This window comes from Furipterus horrens, unplaced genomic scaffold (assembly GCF_987537825.1).
Source record: "Furipterus horrens unplaced genomic scaffold, mFurHor1.1.pri manual_scaffold_10, whole genome shotgun sequence".
Classification (NCBI taxonomy): domain Eukaryota; kingdom Metazoa; phylum Chordata; class Mammalia; order Chiroptera; family Furipteridae; genus Furipterus; species Furipterus horrens.
Window position 1 is genome coordinate 45,886,330 of NW_028327180.1, and position 22,853 is coordinate 45,909,182.

At 45.0% G+C, this 22,853-nt stretch overlaps 1 protein-coding gene and 1 pseudogene across 1 annotated transcript; one reads left to right on the top strand and one right to left on the bottom strand.

The window, feature by feature from the left end:
• Nucleotides 1–5,906: 5,906 nt before the first annotated feature.
• LOC150000010 (transmembrane protein 70, mitochondrial pseudogene) lies at nucleotides 5,907–7,437 on the bottom strand (annotated as a pseudogene).
• A 5,966-nt stretch (nucleotides 7,438–13,403) lies between these two features.
• TEKTL1 (tektin like 1) lies at nucleotides 13,404–19,359 on the top strand. The gene is made up of 7 exons (XM_090288862.1): nucleotides 13,404–14,006; nucleotides 15,149–15,253; nucleotides 17,264–17,462; nucleotides 17,814–17,980; nucleotides 18,099–18,194; nucleotides 18,283–18,396; nucleotides 18,978–19,359. The coding sequence occupies exons 1-7, from the start codon at nucleotides 13,437–13,439 to the stop codon at nucleotides 19,227–19,229; spliced, it is 1,503 nt and encodes a 500-aa protein (XP_090144988.1). The 5' UTR covers nucleotides 13,404–13,436; the 3' UTR covers nucleotides 19,230–19,359.
• Nucleotides 19,360–22,853: the final 3,494 nt, after the last annotated feature.

The following is a 22,853-nucleotide window of genomic DNA, read 5'->3' on the forward strand; positions in this document are numbered from 1 at the left end:
ATCGAGAAAAAAGGAGAGAAGATCCAAATAAACAAAATCAGAAACGAAAGAGGAGATATCACAACCGAGATCAAAGAAATACAAAGGATTGTAAGAAATTACTACAAACAATTGTACAACAAGAAACATGACAACCTAGATGAAATGGACAAATTTTTAGAAACATATAATCTTCCAAAACTGAATCAAGAAAAAGTAGAAAGCCTGAACAGACCAATAACAAAGAGTGAAATTGAAACAGTAATCAAAAAACTCCCAGCACATGAAAGCCCTGGACTAGATGGCTTCACAGGTGAATTTTACAAAACATTTAGGGAAGAACTAATGCCTACCCTTCTCAAACTATTCCAAAAAATCCAAGAAGAGGGAAAAATCCCAAACTCTTTCTATGAAGCCAGTATTACTCTAATTCTAAAACCAAGTCAAGACACAACAAAGGAAGAAAACTACAGGCCAATATCACTGAGGAACATAGATGCTAAAATCCTCAACAAAATATTGGCAAACAGGATCCAGCAACACATTAAAAAGATCATACACCACAATGAAGTGGGATTTATCCCAGGGATGCAAAGATGGTTTAATATTTGCAAATCAATAAATGTAATACACCACAAAGACAAAATGAAAGACAAAAACCACATGATCGTATCCATAGATGCAGAAAAAGCATTTGATAAAGTACAACACCCATTTATGATGAAAACTCTCAGCGAAATGGGAATAGAGGGAGCATACCTCAACATAATAAAGACTATATACGAGAAACCTGAAACCAACATCATACTTAATAGACAAAAACTGAAAGCATTCCTCCTGAGATCAGGAACAAGACAAGGATGTCCACTCTCTCCACTCCTATTTAACATAATGTTGGAGGTTCTAAGCACAGCAATCAGACAAGAAAAAGAAATAAAAGGCATCCAAATTGGAAAAGAGGAAGTAAAACTGTCATTGTTTGCAGATGACATGATAGTGTACATAGAAACTCTATAGACTCCACTAATAAACTACTTGACATAGAGAGTGAATTTGGAAAAATAGCAGGGTACAAACTCAATACTCAAAAATTGAAGGCATTTCTGTACATCAACAATAAAATGTCAGAGATAGAAACAAAAAAAAATCCCATTTACTATAGCAACAAAAAAAATAAAGTACCTATGAATAAACTTAACCAAAGAGATAAAAGACCTGTGCTTGGAAAACTACATGTTGCTGAAGAAAGAAATTAAGGAAGATACAAATAAATGGAAGCATATACCATGTTCATGGATGGGAAGACTCAGCACTGTTAAACTGGCCATATTACCCAAAGTCATTTACAGATTCAACGCAATCTCTATTAAAATACCAGTGTCATATTTCACAAACCTAGAACAAATACTTCAAAAATTTATATGGAACCAAAAAAGACCCCGAATAGACACAGCAATCTTCAGACAGAAGAACACAGTAGGAGGAATCACAATACCTGACATCAAACTATACTGCAAAGCCACTGTCGTCAAGACAGCCTGGTACTGGCATAAGAACAGACATATAGATCAATGGAACAGAATAGAGAGCCCAGAAATAAACCCAGGTCTATATGGTCCACTAATCTTCAACAAAGGGGGAAGGAACATAAAATGGAGTGAGAAGAGCCTCTTCTACAAATGGTGCTGGGAAAACTGGACAGGGACATGCAAAAAAAATGAAACTAGACCACCAACTTACACCACACACCAGAATAAACTCAAGATGGATCAAGGACTTAAATGTAAGCCATAACACCGTAAAAGTCCTAGAGGAAAACATAGGCAGGAAAATTTCCGATATCCCACATAGCAATATTTTCACTGATACATTTCCTAAGGCAAGGGAAATAAAGGGAAAAATAAACAAATGGGACTACACCAAACCAAAGAGTTTCTGCTCAGCAAAAGAAAACATCAGCAAGATGAAAAGGGAATCAACTATATGGAAAAATATATTTGCCAATGATACCTCAGACAAGGGATTGATCTCTAAAATATATAAAGAACTTACACATCTCAACACCAAGAAGACAAACAGCCCAATTAAAAAATGGGCAAAGGACCTGAACACAGAGGGTCCATAGACACATGAAAGAATGCTCAACATCACTAGCCACCAGAGAGATGCAAATAAAAACCACAATGAGATAACACTTTACACCAGTCAGAATGGCCATTATCAACAAATCAACAAACAAGTGCTGGCGAGGACGTGGATAAATGGGAACCCTAGAGCACTGCTGGTGGGAATGCAGACTGGTGCAGCCACTATGGAAAACAATATGGAATTCCCTCAAAAAACTAAAAATGGAACTGCCTTTTGAACCAGCGATTCCACTGCTAGGACTATACCTGAAGAATCCTGAAACCCCAATTCACGAGAACCTATGCACCCCTATGTTCATAGCAGCGCTATTCACAATATCCAAGTTCTGGAAACAGCTTAAGTGCCCATCTGTATTTGAGTGGATTTAAAAAACTGTGGTACATTTACACAATGGAGTACTATGCAGCAGAAAGAAAGAAGGAACTCCTATCATTTGCAACAACACGGATGGAACTAGAGAGAATTATGCTTAGCGAAATAAGCCAGGTAATGAAAGAAAAACACCATATGATATCACCTAATACAGGAGACTAATGAACAACACAAACAAATGAACAAAATTGAACAAGGAACAGAAAAACAGTTATCGGGGGCAGGGGGAGAAGGGGTAAATAAGGTAAGGGTCTAGTAAAAGAACTAGTATAAATGACCCATGGACATGGGCAACAGGGTGGGGAATGACTGTGGGAGAAGGGGTTGGTTAGGTTGGGGGGAGAAACGGGGGTGGGGGGAATGGGACAAATGTAATAGAAAAATGATAAAATTGAATTTAAAAAAAAAGGTTAAAGGCTTACATGTAAGACTTGAAACCATAAAAAACCTAGAAGAAAACATAGGCAGTAAAATCTTAGACATTTCTCATAACAATATATTTTCTGACATATCTCCTCAAGCAAGGGAAACAAAAGAAAAATAAACAGATGGGACGCATCAAACTAAAAAAATTTTTACACAGCAAAGGAAACAATCAACAAAATGAAAAGTCAACATACTGAATGGGAAAAGATATTCACCACTGATACATCTGATAAAGGGTTAATATCCAAAATTTATAAAGAACTCATACAACTAAACACCAGAAAAAGAAACAACCCAGTTAAAAAATGAGATACTACCTCACACCTGTCAGAATGGCTATCATCAATAAATGAACAAACAACAAATATTGAAAAAGATGTGGAAGAAAGGGAACCCTAGTACAGTATTGGTGAGAATGAAGATTGGTACGGCCACTGTGGAAAACAGTGTGGAGGTTCCTCAAAAAATTAAAAATGGAACTGCCTTATGACCCAAAACACTAATTCAAAAGGATATATGCACCACCACATTTATTGCAGCATTATTTATAATAGCCAAGCTATGGAAGCAACAAGTGCCCATCAATAGACAAGTGGATAAAAAAGCTGTAGTATATATATACAATGGGCCTGGCTGGTTTGGCTTAGTGGATTGAGCGTTGGCCTGCGAGCTAAGTGTCGCTGGTTCGATCTTCCAGTCAGGGCACATCAGAGAAGGAAAACTCTGATTCCAAAAAACCTCCGCTGCCTTGCGGCATACCTCTTCAGGGGAAAGGCTAAGGGAGTAAACCCCGACAGAAAATCCGGAGCCGGAGTCCCTAAGGCGGTTTGACGTTGTAGTCAACACCGGCAACTCCTGCGGCGCACCTGAAGCCAAGCTGTATTGACTCCGTCTTTCCCTTGGATCCTTCAGCTGCGAAGAGAGGGGGGGTCTGCTGCATGGGCAACAGCAGACCCTCCATATCACCCTGCCCAGGCTCTGTAGCTTCAGCTTCACTGGAGAGGACACTCCAGCGTCATCGCAAGATGTCGATTTAACACGGGAGGAGACATACCGTGTCACTCCCGAGTTGGACTGCACAGCCATTCTCGGCGGTGCAGATAGACTCTTAAGAAGCTACACCATCGTCTCTCGAGACGGACGGCTGCCGACGACGATATATACAATGGAATATACTTGGCCATAAAAAAAGAATGAAGTCTTACCTTTTGCAACAGCATGAGTGGACCTAGAGGGTATCATGCTAAGTGAAATAAGTCAGATAGAGAAAAGTAAATGCCATATGATTTCTCTTATATGTGGAGTCTAAAGAACAAAATAAGGAAACAATAGAAACAGATCATAGATACAGAGAATAGACTGAGGGTTGCCAGAGGGGATGTGGGGTTGGGGGGCTGGGTATAAAAGGTGAAGGACTAAGAAATACAAGTGGGCAGTTACAGAACAGTCACAGAGATGATGATTACAACATAGAGAATATAGTCAACGATGTTGTGGAGCAAGTGCGAGAACCAAATGGTTGGAGACAACCAAATTAGAATTTAAAGAGCCTTTATTATCTGGCCAGCTACTGCCCACCCGTCCACAAGCCGGACTTAGGTGGACAGCCCCGACCTTAGGGATTAGGGAGTTTATAAAGCATTTCAGGTGCAGGAACTTGGACAGAAATACAACTTGTATAGACAAAAATTTTCCACTATTCCCCAGCTCATTGCTCAAAGGAATAGGTCACTGCTATTCCCCAAGTCATTGCTCAAAAGAATAGGTCACTGCTCAAAGGAATAACAGTTAGGTCAAGTTCCCTGTTCTGCTTGGTCAGAGCATGCAACCGCGGGGGGTCCTGAGTCCGGGACCCAAGTTCAGCTGATTACCCTACTGGCTGGACATCTAAGAAATACTCTTTAACAAACAATATCATAATAACTGTGCAAGGGGCCAGGTGGGTGCTTGAAATACTGGGGGCACCATTCTGTAAAGTACATGGTTGTTGTCTAATCACTATACTGTGTATCTGAAACTAATACAGAATAATATTGAACATAAACTGTAATTGAAAATTTGTTTAAATGCCAGGCAAATAATATTCATAACCTTCACTCAAATGTTGGATTACTTTTAGGTGGGGATATTTTTTCTAGTTCGTAATTAAAATCATGCCCACCTGCTACAGCATGGATAAACCATGAGGATGGTGGTATGCTGAGTGAATAAGCCAGGCTCAAAAGGACAAATACTGTGCGATCCCTAGACAAGTCAGATTCAGGGAGACAGAAAGGATGGTGGGTGCCATGGGCTGGGTGAGGGGGTTGAGGGAGAAGCAGGGAGTTAGTGTTCAATATGGACAGTTTCAGTTATTCAGGATGAAGGGAGGTCTGGAGACAGTGGTGGTGATGGCTGAACTGCAGTGTGAATGTGCTTACTGTCACTAAACAAAACACTTTAAAGTAGTAAGATGGTAAGTTTCATGTTATGTATATTTTACCATGATTTTTATGTTTCTTAATTTTTTCATTGCTTTTTTTGGTGTGGGGGGAGACACTGATGTGAGAGAGAAACATCAATTGAGAGGAACACCGATTGGTTGCCTCCCATGTGTGCCATAACTGGGGATTGAACCCGCACCCTATGTATGTGCCCTCGCCAGGGATCAAACCCCCAGCCTTTCAATTTACATGATGACCAACTGAACTACACCAGTCAGGGCTTTACCATAACTTAAAAAAAAAATAGAATTATGTCATTTTGTCAGTGCTTTCCTGCTTATGATGATATTTATTAGATAGTGATGATGATGACTCATTACTTCTATCAGACATGATCTTAGTGGTTTATTTTATTTTTTAAAAAAAACAAAAGTAAAGGCAATATGACTATTATAGATTGGAACAAAAATCATATCTAAGCACAAACAAAAACAATACACTTGTTTCTCATCTTTAATCTGTTTTGTTTTCACTTATTTCTTCTATAACAAAAGTGAATCATTTGTCATAATTCATTAGATGGTCATAGTCTTCAGGGTTTTCAAAGAGACCTGGATTAACTAACAGTGGTTTTGTTTTAGCATAAAATGTGGTAAACGCATGTGTGCTCTTTGGAATCTTCACATCATTCTGGAGAAACACTGCTCGCGCTTCTGAAAGCACAACATTGTAAGTAATGGCTTTATAATTGTCTGCTGGGGACCCCTGTACAACCGAACGACCTACCTTTTGTAACAGAGTGAAGCAGTACTGGGCTGATCACAATTAAGCGTCCTATGGTGCCATAAAATAAAATTTGCAAAAGCAGGCTTCTGAATACGCATGATATTATTTTGCGCAAAAATGCATGATAGAAACGTAAGGCTGATCACACTTGCAGGATGAGAGGAACATTTCACACCACATACTGCTCAAGCCAGATTCCCAGTATAAATCAGCCTTCTATCTTCTGAGTTTTCATCCTCCGTAGATAAGCATCGAACACATCTCTCCCAACAGACGTGCTGGCACCAGATGGCGGAAAAGCGGTGCGGCTCCCCGCAGCCCCGTGCTCCGGCCCGTGTCCACCCAGCGGACCGAGCCGCTGTGGAAGCCCAGGAGCCTCCACCGCCCCGCCCTCTCCCCGCCCAGCCACAGTCAGGCTGCCCCGGGGCTGGGCCCACGCCAGGAGCAGCACTGCGAGTGAGAAGTGGCCACGAACAGCGCAGCACGGAGCCGGCAGCTGGGAATTCTGAAGGCCCGCTCCTCACCTGATCACTTGGTGGTTTATTTTACTTTCTCATTTTCCATCTCCTCCACTGCATGAGGAGCTCGTAAGGGACGGGGCTTTGTTTCTCATCACTCCTGGCTCCTGGTTCTTAGCCCAGTGCCTGACACAGAGCAGGGGCTCAGTAATATTAGTTCAATAACTCGATCGATCAATCAATCCACCATTAGGAAAGAGATTTTTCTGTTGGGTCCCCCAGTCCACCCTTCACCCAGCTCCGGCCTGCTCTGACCCCAGGAGACGGATGGATCTGGGTGGACCAACCATATCAATAGACTCCTTGCTTCTGAGAATCTCTCAAGTGGGTTGACTTATAGGAGGCGCCAGCAGGAGATAAAAGGAGGATTAAGATTAAGGTGGAAACTAGCATATGAAAGATGAGCTCAGAAAGCTAGAAGAGGAAACAGCAGCCTCTCTCTTTTCTGCTCTTTGAGCACCGAAGAGGTGCACAGGTGACAGGGAATGCCACGTGGAGAGACAGGCCAGGAGTAGGCAAGGGATCTCACACTAAAGAGACAGATGTCATCATATTAGTTTTCTAGGACTTCCATAACAAGTTATCACAAACTAAGTGGCTTGAAACAATAGAAATTTACTCTCTGAGTCCTGGTGGCCCGAAGTCTGAAATCAAGGTGTTGGCTGAGTCCTGCTCCCTTCAAAGGCTCTAGGGGAGGATCCTTCCTTGTTTCTAGTAGTTGCCAGCAATCCTTGGTGTTCCTTGGCATATAGATGCACCACTCCAGTCTCTGCCTTTTTCTTCATGTTGCCATCTTCCCTGTGTGTCTCTGTATCTTCACATAGCCTCCTTATAATATAAGGACAACAATCATTGGATTGAGGTTCCGCTCTACTCCAGAATAACCTTGTGTTAACTAAGTACGTCTGCAAAGACCCTATTTCCAAACAAGGACACATTTACAAGTACCTGGAGTCGGGACTTCAACATAACTTTCTGAAGGGACACAGTTCAACTCACAACAGTGGGTAAGGCCTCCCACCTAATTTGGGTTCCCCCATGAGTAAAAAAAGATGCTTGGAAGTTGAGCAGCCAGAACATGAATGTCCATGGCAGAAGCAGCAGAAAGTCTTGGTTATTCCACATGTGGATCATGTCCAAGCATGGCAGGGCCACTACCATTCAGTCACTCAACAACGAAGTATGAAAGGCCTGCTTTATGTCAGGAACTAGGCTAGGCAGCACAGACTCAGTGAGAACTGGAAGAGATAAGAGCCCCATTAAAGAGCTGACATCTGGAGATCGATATCACAAACCAATGACTGCTGTGAGGAGGAAGCATATAGTGTGGCAGGGCAGTACGAGCCTTAGATCAGATGGTCAAGGAAGGCCCTTTAGGAAATAAGATATGAGCAGAGACCTAAAGGATGAGAGGGAGTAAACCATTTGAAAATGCAGAACATCTAAAGAGGAGGAGAGCAAACACAAAGCCCATGAGATTAAATAAACTCAGTCAGAGCACCAGCATGGCTGAGCCTTAATGATGTAAGCACAGAGTGTTAGGATATTGAAAAGGAAAGGTGGACAGGATCCAGGTGGTAAGGCACTGAGATTCTGCAGATTATGGTAAGGAACCAGATCCTATTTTAAACTTGGCACTTGCCTCACTAAACCTATCCATTGGTCTTAAAACCACCATCATCCTAATCTAACAATTATACCTAAATCCAGGGAGAGGGTGAGAAATTAGAAGTGAATGGAAGACAGAAACCTAATGCATTAGTTAGCTAATGCTGCATAACAAGCTATCACAAAACATAACAGCTTAGCCCAGGCTGCTGTGGCTCAGTAGATTGAGAGCCAGCCTATGAACCAAAGGGTCACAGATTCAATTCCCAGGCAGGTCACATGCCTGGGTTTTGGGTCAGGTCCCCAGTTGTGGGCATGCGAGAGGCAACCATATATTGATACTTCTCTCTTTCTCTTTCTCCCTCCTTTCCACTCTCTCTGAAAATAAATAAATAAAATCCTTTTAAAAAATGAACTTAACAGCTTAAAACAATAAATATTTATTTTATGGGTTCCTGTGGGTCAGGAATCTGGTCCTGGACTAGCTGGGTCCTCTAGCTCAGGGTCCCTTACCAGGATGCAGACAAAATTCCAGCTGGGGCTGCTACCTCATCTAAAGGCTGGACTGGGAAAGGATGTGTTTCAAAGCTCACACGTATGGTATTGGCAGGGCTCAGTTCCTCACAGATATTGGACTGAGGACCTCAGGTCCTTGCTGGCTGAGGACCAGAAACTCCCTCAATTTCTTGCCACATGAGTCTCTCCATTTCTGAAAGAGCAAGAAAAATAGAAGCCATGATCTCTTATAACCTAATCTTAGAGGTAGCATTCTTTAATTTTTGCCATTTTCTGTTGGTTAGAACTAGATGCAGCCACGTGCAAAGGGAGGGGACTTCATGGGGCATGAAGACCAGAAGATGGGGACCACCAGCAGCCACCTTTAAGACTGAAACACACTATGTTTGAGGGTGTGGGTGGCAGATAACCAACCTGTGAAGGAACAAGACCAGAGGCAAAAGGGAAAAGTGTGAAAGAGTACAGGAGATTCAAGTTGCAGGTGGCAGATTATTTCAAATTCTACTTATAGGTCAAGTTGAATGGAATGGAAAGAAACTATGAAATTTGTCCACTGCAGGAGGACATATATAACTTTTGCCTGAACCATTTTAGGGGATTGATGGGGATGAAAGCCATACAGACCAATCCTTATGCCTTACCAACTAACAGGGTCACTACCTTTGCAAGAGGTGACTGGGAAAAGCCAGAAAGAACCTCTCCTCCCAGCCTGGGGCTTCCCACAGTCTCCTGACACTTCCCCCAGGAAAGCGACCTCATTTCTCAAAGACAAAACTGATTCTAGGTCATATCCCCCTGGAGTGAGAGACCAATTGATGTGATTATCTCCAAGAGAAAGGGGGGCACCTACTAAAAGTAGGACCTGGTGCCCCAGAAGGGAAGACATCAGGGAACCGGAAAAGGGGTCTCTGATAATTACCTGCCAAGCTTTCAGAATGAAGGGCATCACCATGCAATACCAAAGAAAAAAAGGGAAAGAAAAGAAAAAAACCTAGAAGTTTTAGAAGGTTTTTCTTTCTCATACATCCTGTATTTTCACTCTATTTAATCCAAGCAGAGAATTCTGCTCTCCATTTTGTAATACTCACTATATAAATAGGTAGTCCCAGTAAAGATGGCTACAAAAAGGAATTTCTGTAAAGCGGTCTTCATTATAAAAATAAGAGAGCTAATTTCACAAATATTATGCCCCATTGGCCTCAGTTAAAAATATTTGAACTTCAGTATATTGAGAGGAGGGATATGTGTATAACTGTGTGTGTGTGTGTGTGTGTGTGTGTACATATATACAGAGTAATGGGCAATAGTAGGTTTATATTTGTGAGTACATGAAATACAGTTTATTCTTGTATTATTATTTATTAATGATTGTATTATTTACCACCCATGACATGTGGGGAGGGGAGTTTAGAGAAATGACTGGAGTGAAATCAAAATATGTTCAGACTAGGTATCACTGGGTGATAAAATTACAGATGGCTCTTATTTTCTTCATTATATTTTTCTGTGTTTTACACAATGTTATACATTACTTTCATAGTATGAAAACAGACTTATTTGTTAGCTTAAGAGAGGTATTTGAGTTTGAGGGACAGTGAAATTTTTTCCCAGCCTTGGCTTATGTATATAAATGTTTCTGTAGCATTTTTTGAGCATCATTTCTGTTCAGCCACATGTAGTTAAATCTCTTGGAGACTGAGAGGTAATCCCAGCCCTACTATGCTTCCCTCAAGGCACTTGCTATTTTAGTCTGTTTGGGCTGCTATAACAGAAAACCAAAGACTGGTGGCTTATAAACAACAGAAATGTAATCCTCACAGATCTGGAGGCTGAGCAGTCCAAGGTCAAGTTGCCAGCAGACTTAGTGTCTGGTGAAGGCCCACTTCCTGGCTCACAGATGCCATCTTCTTACTGTCTTTATGTGGCAGAAGGGGCAAGGAACCGTTCTGGGGTCTCTTTAATAAAAGCACTAATCCCATTCACAAGGGCTCCACCCTTGTGACCTAATCACCTCCCAAAGGCCCCAACTACTATACCCACACATTGGGCATTAGAATAACATATGAATTTGCAGTGGGCGGGGGGTGGGGGACACACAGACATTCAGTCTATAGAACCTGCCAACCCAAGCTGTGATCAGCAGGCTTTGAAAGAAGAACAGAAGGTGGTTTACCTATTCCTTAAACATAGGCATATGTCTCAAGCTAGAGAAAAATGTCCAAAATTGGCCATCAAAACCCAGAACTGGAGGTGAGTTTTAGAAGTTGATACAAATGGTTTGAGAGATGAAAATGAGAAGTTGGTGGACTGAGCAATGGGCAGTAGTATGCACCAATTTCAATGAGCAGACAATAATAGGGGTAAACACTGGGAGTTCATTGGCATGAATAAGTTGAACCAATTAAAAGCCAGAATAGGACAGACCACATCTCCACCCATAGATAGGCATAATGAATTTCACCATAGATGTATGCTGAAACCAAAATCATCTTTATGTAGGTCTGACACAAGAACACAAGGTAGTTTGGCACAGCACTGCACAATAGAGATATTCCATACACCAGGCAGCAGACCAAGACAGTGAAATCCTCCAGTTTGGAAAATGAATGTACTGAATGTGAATGAAGCAAAGGTGGATAGCTGAGTGTGGAATGTTATCCCAAGAAAGCTGTTTCCCTAGTTCTTTGTGAAACCCTCTTGCATTCCCTGGTATTAGAAAAACTCATTCACCTATCATCCAAATAATAAAAATGAAAAGTAAGCACTTGTGTAGTGCCTACTCTATATCAGCCACTTTACTCTTATTAACTCACTTAATCCATGCCACAATCCTATTATCCAGTTGATCAGTAAGAAAACAAAGGACATAGAGAAGTTAAGTGACTTTCCCAAGGTCACACAGATGGCAAGTGTCAGAATCATAATTTAAACTCAAGTTGTTTGGCTCTAGAACCTTAACCATAGTTTGAGGTGGCTATCAAATGCCCAAGTAAAGATGCCACTGCCAGAAGGAAAGAAGGTGGAGAATGATGGGGGAGTACTGGGGAAGGATGGAGAGTAGTTGTCCCTTTTTTCTTCCCCAGACTCTGACCTGCTTCCTATGTGGGAGAAATTCCCTATATGAGTCTCAGTGGGAAACAAAGTCTTTCTTCCCCCATGAAAACAGGAAGTTCAGACATGACTCACTTTCCCAGCTTTCCTTGCAGCAAGAGCATAACCATGTGGCATGTGTTCAGCCAATTAGATGCAGCCACCTTGGAGCCTGGGAACTAAGAAGACAAAGAAGCAGGTATCATGGAGAACTGACTCAGTTGCTGCTGCAGTAGCAGTGACATCACTGGGACAGCAGATGCAGCTGAGGGTTTGCAGTAATAGCCATGGTCGTCAAAGGCTACCACTTTATTTATTTATTTATTTATTTACTTTATTTGTTTGTTTGTTTGTTTTGGCTGTGATGGTGAGGTCACCTTTTCTGTTCCTTGCACTAAAAACCCTGAGTGATGGGAAAGAGTGAGTCTTAGATATAGTGCTAGGAAAAAATCCCTTGAAGATGGTGATATGCGAGGTCTGCCCCAAAGGTATCCAGTCATGTAACATGAAAAATAGAGACACTTATTGAAGAAGATTCAAGATACAAGATACAAGAAACATTGTGCATAGGACAATGACACCTCACTCCCCTTCAAAGTAGGCACTGTGGGACCTCACACAGTTCTCCCAGTCGCCATCAGCTGCTTGTCGTATTTTCCTGAATCTCATTGGCAGTCTGAAACCTTTTCCTTTTCAAAGGTGATTTTAGTTTTGGAAAAAGCCAGAAGTCACAGGGCACCAAATCTGGGCTGTAGGGGGCTGAGTCACCTGAGTGATTTGATGTTTCACAAAAAAAAACTCTGCATGAGACACGATGCATGAGTGGGCACATTGTGTGATGAAGCCGCCAATCACCAGTTGCCCATAGCTGCAGCCTTCTGAATCATCCGAATAGTTTCCACAGAGGAATGTTCAAGCTTAATGCAAAATTTGACACAGATTCATTGCTCTACTCACTCAGTCATTTTGAATGGGACAGCCACACAGTACACATGCTCACTCAAAGGCGTTTACCACACCACTGACTAGCACAATGAAGTCATCATTGTTCATACATGCTCATTCCAGTCCAGTCTCCTTGGCTGTCAGGTTACATCATGTTGCGCAAACTGTTCTTGTTATAACAATGGTTGGACTTTTTCCAGACAGACCCTCGTTTAAGGTGGGTTCTGAAGATTGGAAAGGAATCAGCCATGGTAACAACATGGAAAAGAATATGCCACACAGAAAGAGCAGCAAATCCAGATCTTTTAAGTGGGAAAGAGTTTAGCAGACCCTAAGAGCTGGACAAAGACCTGTGTTGCTGGAGGGTAGGAAACAACAGGGAGAGGTGGGTTAAATGAGGTCATCTTTCTCAAGGAGCCAAGATTCCAAGCCACCTCTGTTGAGCACCTCCCCCTCCTCTGGAACTCCATCTGTGCTCTTGTCATGTGGTCATGGTGATGGGCACTCTGTTTTACTCACTCTCTTCAGACCAGGAAGGAAGTGCGTGTGGTTGGGTAGGAGGTGAGGGGGTCCCTGCCTCTCCCTTTGGATGACCCAGTCCAGGCCAGGGCACCAAGCAGGGACCATGCCCGTGCTGATACCCCCGGTTGAGCACAGCCAGAACACGCGCATCGGGGCTCCAGCATGGCGTGAGGCTGCGGAGGCCAAGACGCTGAAGGCACAACAGCTGACCGACCGTTGCGGGCAGGAGGCGGTGACCATGTGGCAACCGAAGGACAGCGTGTGGGACCCGCACGTGACACGCCACCTCTGCCGGGCCTCCTATACCCTGCCCTGGCGCTTCCGCGTAGAGATGGTCAAAGGCGGTGGCACCGTGGAGAAGCCGCCACCGGGAGAGGGAGTCACTCTGTGGAAGAGCAAGATGAAGCCGCCCTCCTGGAAGGCACGCCTGCCGCTGCCCCTGAATCGCGATGCGCGCGCCCTGCAGACTGCAGAGCTGGTGCAGGCGTACGCGCGCGGGGCCCGCCTCACCGCCGCCCGCCTGGGCCGCGCGCAGCAGCAGATCAATGGGCAGCTGCGGCTGCTGCAGCGCCAACGCGAGGCTACTGACCGCAGGCTCAGCGAAGTGCGCAAGGGCCTGCTAATTAACCAGCAAAGCGTCAAGCTGCGGGGCTACCGGCCCAAGTCTGAGAAGGTGGGACCACCCCTTCCCTCCCCAAACCCGGTCTACAAGACTGAGGCCTTCCCTCAACCTGAGGAAAACTCGCCTCATAGAGAGAACACGCCTCCCAAGCCCCAGTTCCAGTGAGTTAAGGGCACAAGAAGATAGGACACCCCCAAGATGAGGTACCTTGGTCCTCAGCCATGGGGATGAGATCCTCAGCTTCCTCACCCCAGAGGTAATAGACTCCCAGCCAGAGAGAAAAGATGGGACCACAGTGTCAAACTAGATGAATTTCTTCCCAAAGAGTGAAACTCAAAATCCCCAACCCAGCCATGCACTCCCCCCCTCGACCCGCCCACAACCCAAGGCTCACAGAGGGAGATGCTCATGTGGTCATGAGACTCTCAATACCCAAACCCAGTGATATACCCAGCTGAGAAGAGTGGGGGATGTCCTGGTCCCAATCCATGAAATTCTCCTAAGGGGAAAAGAAAAAAGAAAAAAAAAGAGAAACCTCTCCACAGCCTCAGTGAGTGAGAAACTCTCCCCAGTCCTCATGGGGGAAGAAAAGAACAGGTCCTGCCTACAGATTGAGACCCTCAGACTCACAGCCCCCACACCATCAAGTTAAGCCCAGTCAGGGAGAAGGAGTGAAAGAGACCTCCTATCGAGTTCCAATCCTGTGAAATCTTCCAAAGTGAAACCCTAGAGTTGTATCCCAAAGGTGTGTATGTGTATGGGGGTGGGGGGTGGGGAGGGGATCTTACACTCTCCATAGGGAGGGATGAGACCCCACTCACAGGGTGGGATTCCTAGTTCCAGACCCTAAATTCAGAAAGTTAGACCCCAAAAAGGCAAACTTTCATCATTTCTATAATAAGATTCCTCACTTCTAGCCAGAGAAGAGGAATAAGACCATCACCAAGGAAGGGGGACCCCTAACCTTAGAGAAACTTTCCCCTATCCCAGCTCACTGGACTCCTACATGTAAAAGGGAGACACCCCAGCCCCATTCTGCAGCCCCCTGAAAGGATAAAGACTTCTCAGAGAGACCCCCATAGGGTGAGAATGCCCCCAACTCCATTCTCCAAACCCAGAGTTTATAAGTTTGGCAAGCCCTCTACCACCGTGGGCCTCGCCCAAGAGTGTGAGAGTCTCCCCTCACTTTTCAGGTCCCTGACAAAGCCGACAGTATGCTTACCTGGGAGAAAGAGGAGTTAAAGAACATGAAGAGGAAAATGGAGAAAGACATGGAAAAGTCAGAGGACTTGCTCAAGGTTGGGAATATCTGGGGCCCAGTGAAGAGGGCTGCAGGGGGACCCCTGCCTGCCTAATGGGCAAACTGCTGTGACCTTGGGGACTAGCAACAGCAAATGCCGCAACCCACCCACTCTGACTGTATTTCTGCTTTGCCCTGAGGGATGGAGCTGGGCTTCAGAATAACAGTGAACACCCTCTCTGTGCCAAGCCCAGTACAGTCATTGAGTTGGCTGCTTAAAGCAGTCCTGTAAAATAGAAACTGTGGCCCCCTTATTGGAGATGGGGAAACTGAGGCTCAGCGAGCAATGGCCTCACCCAGGGCACAGGACTAGCCAGTGGCAGGAATATAGTTTCAGGTCAGGTATCTTTTTTCCCCCCAGCTTTAGTAAGATATCATTAACAATTTTAAATTGTGCATTATTTAAAATGTACAACCCAATGATTTGATATATGTATACATTGTGAAATAACCACCAAAGTCAAAATAATTAACATATCCATCGCTTCACATACTTTCAAGTGTGGTGAGAACATAAGATCCACCCTCTTAGCAAATCTCAATTATAAAATACAGCATTGTTAACTATAGTCATATGGCTGTAAATTAGATCTCCAGAACTTACTCATCTTGCATGACTGAAACTTTGTATCCCTTGATCAACTTCACCCCATTTCTTTCTCCTGCCAGTTCCCCGACAACCACCATTCTACTCTTAGCTTCTATAAATTTGACCATGTTAATAAGTGATATCATGCAGTATTGGTCTTGCTGCATCTGGCTTATTTCACTTAGCATAATATCCTCCAGTTTCATCCATGTTGTCACAAATGGCAGGATTTTCTTCTCTTTCAAGGCTGGGAAAATATTTTATATATATATATATAATGATGGAAGTATATGGCAGAGGTGCCACACACACCCTAGGCTCAGTTGGAAGTTGCTCTGTCCAGCAGAGGCTTCGTGACCATGGCGGAACAAACTTTTACCCAGGACTCTTTATTATGTCTGGGGGAAGGAAGGTGACTACCTCTCTAGTGGAGACCAGCAGCCAAACCTTCATCCCTTATGCCTTTTATTGAGGATGATACATACGAGAGATACAAGGCTAAAATTCATAAATTGTCAATAGTCATTAGGCATTTGACAGTAACAGATTACACGTACCAGTATAGGAATCACAGTGACCAGTCTGTGTTAGGGTCTATAAAACATCTTGACCAGATGCAAGGTTTCATACACTGCTTGCTAGAGATTGTTTATGTTACATTACCGATAAAGAAAGCAGAGCAAGTTCTAAAATATAATAAGCATAATGAGCATCCTTTGATCTAATTCCCATGACAACCCTCTGAGTGGTTGTCAGTCATGTTCCACACGCAGCCTTATGTTGAGACTTAGAGGCAAGCGTGGCCAGAAAGCTGGCGGCTCGTCATGCTCAGGCCGGGGCTACAGTTCTTTAAACCACAAGGAGTGATTGCCCACAGAAGCAGGATTTGGTTGGGGCAGGAGGGCCCAGATGCAATAGATCCAGGGAGAGCTCCTGATACTGATTAGAGAAGAGGAAGGGAGACCCCGAGGCCAGGGGTGGGATGAATGCAAGTCGAGGAAGCAAGAGATGGCCCAGGAAGACAGAGATGTGGGTACAGCCAGTGCTACCTCTCCCCTTTACAGATGGGGAAATCAGTGTGGAGGGGTGGTGTGCTTCCTCAGGGTCCTAGGCAAAGCCAGACGCAGAACCTAAGTAAGCAATTGACACCCAGGACAGGAAAGTTGCCACAGCCATACTGCTCCGCCCCACCCTCCTGCCAGGGGTCATTGAAGGCTTCTGGATGGAGGCTGAGAAGGTGGGGTGTCTGAGCCTTGACTTGGAAATTCTTCCTTTCCTGCCCCAACTAGAACTGGAGAACATCAGTTCTGAGGCAGAAATGCTTTGCAGCCCCCAGCTGAAAAATTGATTCCAGCCACCACCACCCCAACCTCCCAGCACTTTCTGCCTTCATCTCCATCTCTCCTTCCTTGCCCCCAGACCCTGGCCTCCTGCCGTGACACTCTGGCCTTCTGTTGCAAGGAGAGGCTCCAGGCTGTGGACTTAATGAACAAGCCACTGGACAAGGTTCTGGAGCAGGCGGGCCGCCACTCTTGGGTGAACCTCTCCAGCGACCAAACCCCCAGCACCCAGGGTCAGAAAACCCCGCCTCCAGACCCGGTGGGCACTTATACCCCAGGTAGGCCCCCACAGAAAGGCGTCCACTATAATGGGTGCCTACCCACTCCCCTCCACTTCTCAGCTGCTCCTCTTCTGGGGAATTGTGCCCCGAGATCAAATGAGAGGGCTGAGAGCCAGCCTCGTTCTGAATGAGCTCTCACCCTGCCTACTCCTGCTTCCCACACTCTCTGTCATTCCCCAGGCTACTCATGCTCATCCCTATAACAGCCCCTTCCCTGGACTTTCTCCCAGTCTCTCATTAAAGCCCCTTCGCCCATGGCCCACCATCACGTGACCCTAGTGGGCCACAGAGAGCCGAGGTTGGGGAAAGGAGGGCTTGGTGCCCCACGCATGTCCCACCCTCCTGCAGAGTGCGCCGACGCGCTGTATGAAGCCAAGCGACTGTTGTTGGAGTCCAAGGACACGTTGCAAGAAATGGCAAAGAACGAGGAGGACATCCGGGAACAACAGCAGCAGATAAGCGATCGCGTGTGTGCCTCGCTGGCCCAAAAGATACGCGAGACCTCAGAGCTGAAGGTGCTGCTGGGAGGTGGCGGCTGGGGGCTAGGGTGGGAGAGTACCAAGGCCACCGAAGGGGGACACAGGAGAGCGGGCGCGAAGCCAGCGTGATCCCCCTGCACTCCCACCCACCCAGGAAAGACTGAACATGACCTTAGGACTGATGAGGGGAACTATCCATCGGTGCAAGAAATTCAACCAGGAGATGTACATCACGTGCGGCCTCATGAAAGTATGGTTTGGGGGAACGGTCTGCGGGGAGGAGGCCCGGGATGCCCGCGTAGGTTGGGCCTCACTGTTCGCAAACCGCACTCCGCCAGGGTCCTGTGTCAGAAAACCACCTGGAGACTCGAGAAAAGCTGGATAGGCCCCTGGTTCGCGTGCACCAGAGACACGTGGGCACCCAACTCCCCGAGGCCATGCGCCTCGCCCAGGTACGCAACCCTCAGTTCCCTTTCCGCGGCTCCCTGCCCTCTCTAGGAGCAGCCCCGCCCTGGTAAGGCTTCTTCCTCAAGCACACCTGGCCCAGGTAATATCTTCTCACGCAGGGTTGTCGGTCCTTCACCTACCGCCCAAGAGTCCCCGCAAGTAAGTCCCGGGTCTCACATAAGTGCTCTCAACCTCTGTCCGCCTCACCCAGCCCCACTCATGATAGACTCCTCTCTCAGTCCTGCCCTGAGGAGGTTCCTTGCACACTTCTCCCAGATACTCACTCTTATCCAACGTCCAACCCCTCCCTCAGCCCTGTCCTGTCGCCAGTTCCTTTTCAAGCACATCTGGCCCAGTTGTGTTTTCCCCAAGCCCATGCAAGGCCCGCCCCTCCTCAGCTATGCTCCTGTCCAGGCAGGGCCCTTCTGTACGCACACCTGGGCTAGGTGTGCCCCCCATCTGAGGCCCACCACTTCTTCAGCCATGCTCCTTTCACATGCACACCTGGCCCAGATGTGTGTGCCCACCTCACCCTCTTCTGATTCCACTTCACCGGTCCCCCAGTACGACCCCGCCCCCTCTCCAGGCCACTGACAAGCTGCAGCGTCACATCTCACACCTGGAAAAGAACCTGGAGGATCTGCTCACCACGCACAAGAACCTCACCTGCAGCCTCAAATGCAAGAAGATCGGGCATGACGTGGACTATGACGTGGTGCACCTGCGCCTCCGCCAGCGGGACCCACGCGTGTACTACCAGCAGGCTCAGGACCTGGTCAAAAACTGGGATTCACACACGCTGCCACCACGTGTGGAGTCCAGCAACACCGCCAAGTAACAGGCATACCCCCCTGCCCCAGACGGCAGGTCAGGCTTGCACAGCTGGGCCCTTGAAAACTCATAGCCGGGTGGCCCTCCCTGTCTTCTGACTCGCCCTCCCTTCGAGTGTCCTCTAGCAGAATTATAATTTAAAATAACAATAATTACACTTATTAGACATCTGTTGTATATTAATCACTTACTCTACAGCACATATCCCTCTCCGGCCTCAGTGTCTCTACCTTTAAAACAGGAAGGATTATAGCACCCACCTCAAAGGCTTGTAAGAATAGAGAGTTCATATGTGTAGGCCTGTAGAATAGTGACTCTATATTCAATATCCTCAATGCACTGAGTTATTATCATCCTCATTTTCCAGTTGAGGAAACTTAGGCACAGTAAGGTTAAGCAGCTTTCCCTGAAGCCCTCTCTAGTGGAGGTTTATTCTCCCAGACCCTAGGCAGCTCAGGTGGAAAGGTGGGATTGAGTTCCATTGTCCTTTGCTCCATTTACTTGGAATTTGGGGAGGGATGGACTGCTCCTTCAAAATTCATAGCAAACTTCTTTCATTTTTCTGAGTGCTTACAAGTTCCAGGCTCTGAGCCAGGCACTGAGAGTGCAGCAGTGAGTGGGACTGATGTGATCCCTGATCTCAGATTGCTCACAAGTAGATCAAGTGCAGCCAACACCATCCTCTTGGACACAGCTGTAGCATGGCCTCTTACAGGAAGCCCACCAACTGCACCCACCCATCCAGGCATAACTCAGCTTCTCCTCTCTGTTCTCCTAGCCTCTTGGACACCCTCCCATCAGAGAACTTGTCACACCAAGCTGTGATAATCATCTGCTCCCCCTGGAAAGGTACCAGAGTGTGGCATACATAGAATAGTTGTTCGTTCAAGCCACAAATATTTCATAAGCAACTCTTCTCTACCCAAGGCTGTTTTCAGTGCTGAGGATACAGCGAGGACCAACACAGTGGCACCTCCCTCATGGAACTGACCATGCATATACGAAAAATGGCCCTCACAAATATTATCTTTTTGCAAAGCCAACCAGTCACATGAACACAACGTAGCCACACCAACATTTTATAGAGAAGGAAATGAAGTTCAGGAAGGTGAACACATTTGTTCAGGGTCACAGACCCAGAGAGGGACTAATCCTGGGTCGACGCTCTCCCTTGCTCCATACTGCAAGCGTGGACCATGGGGTCATCATGATCTTCACTGGTCTCCATAATAACCAGGCAAAGATGATGTCAGTCATGTCCATTTGAAAGAAAATACACAAAATAAGGAGCTGCCTGCCCAGGATTACAGAGCTGAGAAGAAAAAGGGCTGAAGGGTTCAAATTAGCCATCTGTGACTCAGAGCCATCAGGCATCACAGCCAGCTTGCTTATCTCAAGAGGGACTTCACAGACTGGGGTCACCAGGGGCTCCTGGGGATCAAGAAGGTTCTTCCTCCCTGTACCAATCAGTATACCAACAGGAAGCAGATCACACATACCATTAGAAGGAAGTTTAACAAAGAGATGACAGTCAATTTTATTATTTAAAGATTCTGTATTTGTGAATTTGTCTAACTTACTAATATTTATTCATAACCTCCCCCAAACCAATACTCTGGTTGCTTTCACAGTCATCTGCAGATGTGCACAGAACAGCAAAAGATTTTAGTGGCCCAACATGGTCAAATAAGCCAGAGTCAAACAAGGTGACCCTCTTGTCTCCTTGTTTTAGTTCTATTTAAACAAGCATTCAAATAGAATATTACTCAGCCATTAAAAAATAATGACATCTTGCCCTGGCCGATGTAGCTTAGTTGGTTGGAGCATCAGCCTGCAACCGAAATGTTGCGGGTTCAATTCCCAGTTGGGACACATACCTAGGTTTTGGGTTTGATCCCCAGTCCAGGTGTGTATTGGAGGCAAACAATCAATGTTTCTCTCTCACATCAATGTTTCTCTCTTTTCCTTCCTCCTTCCCTTCCTCTCTCTCTAATGAGCAATGAAAAAAATATCCTCAGGTGAGGATAAAAAAAATATTTTAATGGTGTCTTACCATTTGTGACAACAGAGATTGGCCTATGGAGTATTATGTTAAGTGAAATAAGTTGGACAGATAAAGACAAGTACCACATGAATTTATTTATATGTGGAATCTAAAAAACAAAACAAATTAATAAATAAACTCATACAGAGAGCAAACTGTTGATTGCCAGAGGGGAGAGCGATGGGGGATGGGCAGACAAGTGGAAGGGGGTTAAGAAATACAACTTTCCAGTTATAAAATAAGTCATGGGGATGTAATGAACAACATGAGGAATAGAGTCAATAATACTGTCATTACTTTTCATGGTGACAGATGGTTAATAGCCTTTTTGTGGTGATCACTTCATAAGGGATATAAATGTTGAATCACTATGTTGTACACCTGAAACAAATATAATATTATAAGTCAACTATATATTTTTTAAAACCAAGTATCCTTTTGAGGTGTAATTAGTGCCATGTTTTTATTTCGTTTTATTGTTCTTTTCATTGGTGATTTTATTGTTTAAAAAGGCCCCTAAGCATATTTCTGAAGTGTTAGCTAGTGTTCCTTAGGCTAGAAGGTTGTGATGTGCCTTATAGAGAAAATGCAAGTGTTAGACAAGCTTTACTTGGGAATGAGCTACAGTGCTATTGACCTTGAGTTCAATATTCATGACTCACATTAATATATAATATATTTTCATTGAACAATATGTATTAACTAAAGTATCTTTAGACAGAAACACACATAAAATAAGGTTATGTATTGGTCAGTTGACAAAAATTGCCCCTAGAACACAGTCCTACTTTCTTAGTCCATTTAGACTGTTATAACAAAATACCACAGACTGGGGGACTTATAAACATCAGATACTTATTGCTCACAGTTCTGGAGGCTGGGAAGCCCCAGAACAAGATGCTAGTATGGACACATTCTGGTGAGGGCCTGCTTCTTTGTTCATAGCCAGTGCCTTCTCCCTGTGTACTCATATAGTAGAAGGGGCCAGGGATCTCTGTGGGGTCTCATTTATAAGGACCTTAATCCCATCCATGAGGGCTCCATCCTCATGATCTAATCAACTCTCAAAGGCCCCATCTCCTAATACCATCATCTTCAGGGGTTAGGTAGGATTTCAACATATGAATTTGGAGAGAGGATACAAACTTTTAGACCATATTTATCTAACCTATACCTCCTCTGCTCCCCCATCAACTCAGGCAATTTCCCCTTCACATTTTGACACTGAGTTTCAGCCATTTTTATTTCTGTAGGAGTTTCCTATTGCTGCTGCAACTACCACAAACATAGTGGCTTAAAACAATGCAAATTTAGCCATTTTTTAAGTATATTTTATTGATTATGTTGTTACAGTAGTTTCAATTATTTTCCCCTTTGCTCCCCTCTGCCCAGTATCCTGCTTCCCTCCAGCAATCCCATCCTCCTTAGTTCATGTCCATGGGTCATGCATATAAGTTCTTTGGCTTCACCCTTTCCTGTATTATTCTTAACTTCCCCCTGTCTATTTTGTACCAATCACTTATGCTTCTTAATCCCTGCACCATTTCCCCCATTTCTCCCCCTTCTCCCTCCCAGCTGATAGCCCTG